At 36.9% G+C, this 8,623-nt stretch overlaps 1 protein-coding gene across 2 annotated transcripts; it reads right to left on the reverse strand.

Moving 5' to 3' along the window:
- Positions 1–692: 692 nt before the first annotated feature.
- Positions 693–4,250, reverse strand: LOC109208550 (probable 1-acyl-sn-glycerol-3-phosphate acyltransferase 4). 2 transcript variants are annotated; one of them, XM_019371674.1, is made up of 4 exons: positions 4,074–4,250; positions 2,359–3,097; positions 1,999–2,129; positions 693–1,199 (listed from the first exon to the last, which is right to left on the reverse strand). In XM_019371674.1, the coding sequence occupies exons 2-4, from the start codon at positions 2,928–2,930 to the stop codon at positions 751–753; spliced, it is 1,152 nt and encodes a 383-aa protein (XP_019227219.1). In that variant the 5' UTR covers positions 2,931–3,097; positions 4,074–4,250; the 3' UTR covers positions 693–750. The 2 variants fall into 2 exon arrangements, with proteins under 2 accessions (XP_019227219.1, XP_019227220.1); XM_019371675.1 differs by lacking the exon at positions 4,074–4,250 and adding an exon at positions 3,532–3,554.
- Between the last annotated feature and the right edge of the window lie 4,373 nt (positions 4,251–8,623).

Genomic DNA, 8,623 nt, shown 5'->3' on the forward strand with positions numbered 1-8,623 from the left:
CTTGTCTGGTTATATCAAGTTGGTTTAGCCATGTAAAATCCACCAGCAAAACTTTCTACTAAAATTATTATTCCCTTCACTTTCTGTTTTTGGTGCTTAGACAAGACTTATTCAAAATAAATATGGAAGAAGGAAAAGATAAGGAGTCATTTTGGTTGAACCAAAAAAGACAGAAAGAAGCTCTTAACTTAAATATTTTTTTAAGGGATTTCTTTTATTGAAAGGTCTGAGGCACGCACTGCACAAAAATATTCAATTTGGTGGCGGCAGGTTGCTATCAGTAATGAGATTATATTATAATTATTCTCAAATTATTAAAACTTGGGGTTTGTTTTTTTGATTTTATTTCTCGAGATTAAAAATGCGAACAATTTTTACATTATCAATATATAAAACTAAATTTAAAAGTAATGAAGATGTATTAGAAGGATTTCAGTCACGTATAGTTGAATATAAAGAATTTATTCATTACAGTTTAACCTTAAAAAGAATCAACCTTTACCCGTTGTAGCAAGTTACTAATTATTTTTCCATGTCTATCAATCCATGATTATTATAAATAAATACCTGTAGGTGGATCAGTAGTCTAATTGTAGTTTTCATCGTCAATACATAAAACTTAAATTCATATCAAAGTAGCAAGAAGAAAATAGGATACAAGATGAAAAAATATTATATTATCCATTGAAAAGTAAAAGAAAAAGAATTAACTATACGCATCACTGATATATAACAGATGTTTTACATTTTCTACTGACTTTTCATTCTAAGAATTCTTTTCAGCCTTTCATTTACAGAACCAAAAATAGGATATGGTCGAAAATTGAAGTAAGCAGCAGAAGCAAGGTATATACAAGAGAAACCTACATAAAATTTTCCCCAGATGAATGAATATGTAAAGAACATAAATATTCCAGTAAGAGTCATTACTATTATTAAATTAACCAAGCATTTTGCTGTTGATAGTTCTTTTTCTGTACCTTCACTAGGGAAATGACCATTTGCAATGAAATCAGAGAGTAATTTATCCTTAAACTGAAATGTCTCAACTAACCATTCAGAAGCCTCCTTTTCAGATGCTGGGATCTTATCAAAAGGAATGCGTCTAACATGAATATGTACTTCAGATGGATCAACACCAAAAGCATTGTCTAAAAAAGTTGGGCATTGATTTTTATATGCAATAGTCACATCATAAACTGCAAATTCAGCAAATTGGAGAATGTGAGATTGTGTGAATAAGAATGGAGAAAATAGGTGCAATGAAGATCAAGATTACTCCTATCTTTTTTATTGTCACTCCAGGCAAAATAATTGTTCAGGAATATGCTCATTTTAGCTATGTTGCCTTAACACCTTAGGCGAATAGAGAGATAAAGGATATATTAGTAAATAAGCCTTAGACACTAATGACGCATTTTAAAGCCGTGCTGGCCTAGGCCTAAAGCGGATAATAACACTAGTGGGTCGTGCTGTTACATATGGTATCAGAGCCACTCAGCGTGCAACCTTGAACGATGGTAGGGAAAACGCGATGACATTGTGGTATGTGACACCCTAGGCGAATACCACATCGTAAAACACGGGAGAGGTGCTGGATATCGCATTTTAAAGTCGCGCGGGCCTAGGCCCAAAACGAATAAAATCACTAGTGGGCTGACTCAGACTCTCCAAAAATGCCCGTGGATATGTGTCGGATCCTCCAATAATAGTGCATTCAACACGGGTGCGGCTGCGTATTGTTTGCACAGTCCGCGCAACATAGCATTTTAGAAAACCAAAAGGCATTAGTATTTTTTTTCTAATCCAGCCTTGAGGCATATAGTCGGCAATTCCTCGAGCAATTTAGTCAAGTACTCATTATAATTAATGCTATCAAATGGTTTTCTTAATGCAAGTGTCAAAACTTGTAATAACGGATTACCCCTCAAATGCAAGAGAGCAAATAAAAATAAAAGCAAACAGAAATTTCTATTAGAAATGGTAACAAGATAGAACCTGCATCCAAAGAGCTCCTTAGTATTTCCAAGCAGGCATAAAAGCCTTTTGTCTTGGGAAGCAAAACATTCTTTAGAACAGGTAATCCCTTGTTGGTCGCAAACTCTTGGCTTCTTTTGCATTTCTGCTCACTAAATAAAGGCAAGTTACAACTTCAGAGAGGTGAAAAGTAACACAAATATTGCAGAAGTTTTACAATGCTATAAGTCGAAATTTTCAGCTAAAGTATACTTAGATGATATGTAGACTATCAGCTAATTCAATTGTTCTGCTCCGTATAGGGAGAAACAAACAAGAACACAAGTGACAAGACCAAAAGGACCAAAATAAGAGAAGAAATGCATAACACAATAAACCTACGTGTAATCTGTTCCTTCAGGAAAAACGGTTAGCCACAATGGATCCTGAGGATTTGTAAACGTCGAAAGCATTTGTCTTATCACCTGTTCGTCGACTACCCATTTTCTCTCCAATGGGATGAATTCTAGCACATAAAATCCCCAGCCAAAGACTGGCAATTTCATCAAACTTTTCTTAAGTAAATATTTGATGTGGCCTAAGCATCCCTTTCTCAATGCAAGATTCCACAGGTACATCCAATCGACCTCAGTTCTATGGTTGGCGATCAGCAGAACACGTTCTTTTGGCGGGACATGATCACCAGAAAAAATCACATTGGTTTCATTTATTTTTTCAAATAAGAATGGCCATAATCCAAGCCAAAGACCAAAGAGAAGTGATACAACTTTCCTACTATAAAGAGTGCCGAAGAAGCGCAGGAGAACAGCTGCCACAGGTACGAAATAGATCAAGAAAACGAATGCTGTTGAAAGTAGAACTAATAAACATATCACACCCCTTATAATTCTAAAAGGAGTCAGAGGAAAATGTTTTGATTTCTTAACTGAGACGGAAATCTCTTGAAATTCCATCCTGCTGTAGTTTGGCACTCAGTGCAACTATATAATACAACTGAAGATCTGCATCGGCTAAAGTCTCAAACATGCACTCTCAATATCTTTTAACTTCAATGACTAGATGGGGGTAAATTGGATTAGCCCCCACATCGATGGAGGGCTACGATTCTTGGAGTTCATATCTGCAATAAACAACAGAAAAAGCCTGTTAATTAATTAACAGATATCTTATGTATTTTAGGCTTGAAGAGTCAATGAAACTATGATGATACAAGTGATTACCAAAGTTTCAGAAAGTGATTAGGACACAAAGAGTGTAATGGAATTGGTCATTGGCTTATAATTTCGATCATAGGAAATGGTAATATTCAAAGTCAGAAAGATATTCTAATATTAGACAATGCAATATATAGTGAAAAGTTCCCAAGTAGAGAATCCATTTGGAGAATCGTTGATAATTCTCTGTTGTGAGAAGAAGAGCAAAGATGGTTATTTTGCAAACAAGAAAGAGCCAGAAAACCTCACAACTTATATCGATGACAACTACAACAACAGCAACAACAACCCAGTAAAAATCTCACAAGTGGGATCCGGGGAGGGTAGAGTGTACGCAGACCTTAATTACCCCTATCCCGAAGGAGTAGAGAGGCCGTTTCCGAAAGACCCTCGGCTAGACAATAGATCTGTAACAGCAACAGAAACCAGAAAACATTGATGACAGCTATAAAATATAATTTGTGCCTGAGATGATTCCTAAGGAATTACAGGTCAAAGTCACATCCAACATAACTAAACAAAAGCAATGAGGTTAAACTTTTAAATGCTTTTTTGGGCTGGTTTTAGATTACTAGAACTAAGTGACCTATCCAACAGTCAAGAAATGTGTCATTTGTTATACCACATGAAAGGAATAACTCATACAGCATACTATGAATTTAATACCCTATAAGTGGACAATGTAGTTTTTTTAAACTACTTTGGCATTTAAGTGTTGTACATAAATACACCATTGATTTTTTTATCTCAGATGGACTACAGAAGAACTAACGCTCACTTGTTGGGGGGGAGGGGGAGATCCAGGCAATCAAGTGTGTGTGTGTATATATATTAGCCATGGATTCCAGTACTGCATACCAAGCGAAAAATCCAATAGATTACCTCAAATGCATTTGATTAGCCAAGACATACACAGAAAGAACCATTCAGAAATGGCGACGAAGTGGAAGGATAAGTCTGCAGCAGAGGCAATGTAACAGTAAGTAAGACGAGAGCGATCCACGAACCAAAGCTAGCCAAACAACAAATAATGGGGGGTGAGTGGAGTTTGCAACATCCGCATAATTTTCATATTTATCTACTCATAACAAAAGGCTAACAATATATTTCCCCAAATATAAATAAAAAAAGAAGTTAAGTTATATGGAAAAAATACTCTGTATGTTAATTAACTAGTTTTTAATTAAATAGTTATAATATATTATTATTATTATTATTATTATTATTATTATTATTATTATTATTATTATATTAGGTTACTTTTAAAATTTCTTGTACAATGTTACTTTATGATTACGTATTCTTCAAACCTTCAATACACCGAATTTAAATTTAAAAATTCAATAAAGTATACGACTTCAAAAATGACGACCTTAGACGAGATTGGGATTACAAAGGAATAAACTTCGCATCCAACATGGTAGGCCTGCAAAATATTTGTCGTAACGAGCACAAAATTAAATAAAAAAGATATAAGCATGTATTTTTTTCTTTTTCAGTTTTATCTTTAAATAATCTTTATCCTTCAATATCAGCCAAATATATATTGTCCAGACGCCTACTACATGTATACCACGTTTATTTTCCATCACAAATTTTTATTATTTAACTATAATTAATTTATTTATGTTTTGCGCACATGAAGCTAAATAATATATTTCATGCATAAGATCTTGGAAGACTTTTTTTTTTTAAATGACAATTGTATGGGTCAAAATCTAATTCCCCTTTTTGATGATGACAAACTCTGTGCTTTTAACTCACTTAGGTCCTGTCAGAACTTAGCTCAATCATCAATGCAAAGTTAGAGATTTTGTTACTTATCATCAAGGACCAGGTTCATTAGGTTATAAACATCACTTATTCAGAATATAAAGCACAATATCTTTTCCCCCTTTTGGCATCATCGAAAAGTTGCATAAACACAGTGTGATCCCCAGAATTTTAAAAATTACTCATGGCCACTAGGGCAACTGCAAGTGCAATCATGGATTAATCATCAGTAATCAACCAACCATATTCAAACTATCAAGGAAATATAAATAGTCAATAAGAGCAAAAACAACAAACTTCATTGATAGATAATATGATTCTGCCACAATCCACAAAAAGAAACAAAAATAGTTAAAACATGAGCAAAACAAGAAAAATCCCTAATCTGGGTCACTGAAAGATGTAGACAACTATCAAGGAGTGAAGGCTAAGGAAATTAAGGCTTGGAAGAACTCAAGCGTTGGGTTTTGGCTTGGAGAAGGTGCAGCATATCTTGAAGAATTCCATCATTCTTTTCCTTTTCCTTTGTGAGCTCAGTTCTGAGAGCATCTCTCTCAGATTCAACCTCTGCCAAAACGAGTCTGCAGCGTAGCTATCTCAGCATCCTTTGCCCCACTCTCCTGCAATAGAGCTCTGACCTTGCTATTGATAGGTGTCTTCTTAGATGAACCAGGTTCATTGGGAATGGCATTGACCTCATAGTCACAAGCAATCAGAGTGTTTATTTCAAAATGATCTTTGCTTGTGGCCATCTCCCACTTCTTAGTGGCACCTTACATCGTGCAAGGACAGTAGTGGAAATAAACCCATAAAGGGTGGCATGGGCCTTGGAGCCATTGATAACCCTATCAAGCAGCTTGATCATAAATGCAGGCCAGTTGATCTGCCTTCCACTTTCTAGACACTCCATCAACACCAAATCCATGTGTTAGCAATGTATCTTCTTTCCTGCCTAGGCAGCAAACACTTGTTGACAAATTCAAACAGGACTTTGTGGCATGGCTTCATTTCACTCTTATACACGACCTTGGATTCATTCACATCTGGGACATCACAGAACCTCCTAGTGATGGCAAGGGCAGTTGGAAGGGAGTCCAGACTTGGCCATTTTTGCCTTGTGTAGTCATCATACCCTTTAGTTTGAGATTGTGCGCACAATCTCAAACTCTATAATCTCATTCCTTGCTAGCCTGCCATCCAACTGAAGGACCACGTCCTTCCAACCCTGAGCAACAAAAGCATCAATTAGTCGAACCATCCCTGGTTCCTCCAAATCCTTCAGAAGTCTACCCTTCAAAATGGTTCGTTTGCCAAATTTGGCTATCTTGTCTTGATTAGCATCAGATTCACTCTCTTCTTCACCACTCCATTCCTCCTCCTCAGTAATTCTAACTTGCTTGGCTTTCACAGCAGACATTGTCCTTTTAGCCAATGAAGGCTCAGCAGTCTTAGATACAGATATACAGATGAAGACTTCTTGGAAGAAGTCTTGGTTTTCTTGGGCTTAGGGGTCTGTACCTCCACAGTTGTATGTTCTTCCTGATGGACCTGTTCCATCTCATCCACATCAACAGCCTCAGCAGGCTCTGCAACCTTGGCTTTCCCTTGTCCATTTTCTTCTTCTTGCTTTCAGCCATAGCTTTTTGTAACTCATTCTCACTCTGCTTCAACATACTCCTTGTGGTCCTTCCTTTTGGTAGAATCTCAACAGTTGTTGGAGAAGCAGCCTTTCTTTTCTTGGTAGTTTTTGCAGTGCTGGGAGCTTTTGGTGTTGGGGTTCTCCTTTTCTTGGGGTTATAGCTTTCACCCACTTTCTTCAGAAGGTCTGCTAGGGTCTCCTCAATAGATGAATCGGGTTCATCTACATGTGAACTTAGATTCACCAGCCCTTCAGCAGCCTCCCCTAAGTCACTTCCCCCTGTTTTCTTGCTACTTTCTACCATAATTTCATCCTCAGCCCCACAAATAGTTGCTCTAACCATTTCAGAAGTGGGAGAAGAATCAGCCACTTCTGTCCCTCTTCCCCTCACATCACTACTCACACCCTCACTCTCCTTTTCTTTTTCACTTTTATTTTTGCCTCATCTCTTTCTTGACTTGGGCGTTTCCACATTCATAACAGACCCAACCAGAATAAAACTATTATCCAAATTTTCAACTAGAACAGAACGTACCTCAGAAAGGGGATTTTGAGCCTTCTCAGAATCAGAAGACCTAGTTCCTTCCCCCTCACTCGCAGATTTGAAGGAGTCTTTGAAAGAGAACATGTAGCCATAGTTTTGCAAGCAAGCATCTTCACTCGCCTTCTTCTAGATTGGGGGGTTGTGCTGGGTTGAGGAGCGGTGGAGGAATCAGAGGGGGTAGGTGCTTGGGTTATCTTGGGGGTTGATCATCTTTGTTAATTTGGAAGAGAAAGTTTTGAATTGTGTTTTGGAAGAGAGTAGAGTAGAGAGCAGAAGAAATTTGACGTTTTTAGAGAATTATGAGAGTGGCAGTGATGATGATGATGGTTTTTAAAGAGAGAAGAGTAATAAATGTCTAACGACAGCTTTTTGTAGTCAATTAGAAGTCCAATCACTCTGAAATCGCCGGTTGAACAAGTGATTAACCTTCCCTAGATTCTAGGCATTATATACGGTGGGGATTCTAATAGAGATGTAACTGGTTCAAACTCAAAAGGTATAGTTTTTTCTAAGGTTTTTTATCATAGGTAGGATTCTGGTCATGAATTAAATATTATTATTTCTAATTGTGCAGAGTGTAGAAAACATACCTCGTTATTCAGATAAACCAGTGCTAATGAACCAGGTTCTTCACTAAGAATCCTCTTGATCATGCCTTAATTTACCAAAATAGAGAAAATTTTGTTAGAGATCAGTGATTCATATCAACACATGTCACAGGAGTATACTATTTACAGTTTGAGACTGAGCAAAGATTAAATCTAGATATTTATACAAGTTCCAGACTTTCTTAACCAAAAATTTTTTTCCATTTTTTTCATTTTTTTCATTTGTGCATTCTGAACTGGTCCCATTAGGTGATCTTAATCATCCCTAATTCTAACATGTTCCTTTCAAAGTGCTCCCTACTCAGTGCTTTTGTGAAGATGTCAGCAATCTGTTTATTAGTAGCACAGAATTCTATAGTAATCAGTCATTTCTCATAGTTATCCCTCAAAAGATGGTGTCTAACATCTATGTGCTTAGTTCTCTTATGATGAACCGGGTTCTTAGTCATACTAATAGCACTAGTGTTATCACAAAAAATAGGAATGCAACCAACTTCAATACCAAATCCATCAACTGTTGTTTGATCCACAGCAATTGAGCACAACAGGAAGTTGCAGCAACATACTCAGCTTCAGCAGTGGATAAGGCCACTGAATTTTGCTTTTTTAGTAGCCCATGATACAAGACATGAACCAAGGAAATGTGCCATACCAGAGGTGCTCTTCCTATCCACAAGGAAACCTGCATAGTCAGCATCAGCATATTCCACTAGGTTAAAGTTACTACCTTTTGGATACCAAAGACAAAGGTCAGTAGTGCCTTCGAGTGTCTCAATATTCTCTTGATAGCAGTCAAGTGGGATTCCTTTGGATTTGCTTGAAATCGAGCACAAAGCCTGACACTGAAAATAATGTCAGGTCTGCCAGC

This window comes from Nicotiana attenuata, unplaced genomic scaffold (genome assembly GCF_001879085.1).
Source record: "Nicotiana attenuata strain UT unplaced genomic scaffold, NIATTr2, whole genome shotgun sequence".
Classification (NCBI taxonomy): domain Eukaryota; kingdom Viridiplantae; phylum Streptophyta; class Magnoliopsida; order Solanales; family Solanaceae; genus Nicotiana; species Nicotiana attenuata.

Coding starts and splice junctions, on each gene's coding strand:
- LOC109208550 (XM_019371674.1), bottom strand. CDS start 2,930: ATGGAATTTCAAGAGATTTCCGTCTCAGTTAAGAAATCAAAACATTTT. Junction 2,130..2,358: donor CCTGAAGGAACAGATTACAC/GTAGGTTTATTG, acceptor GCCTTTATTTAG/TGAGCAGAAATGCAAAAGAA. Junction 1,200..1,998: donor AAGGAGCTCTTTGGATGCAG/GTTCTATCTTGT, acceptor CTGAATTTGCAG/TTTATGATGTGACTATTGCA.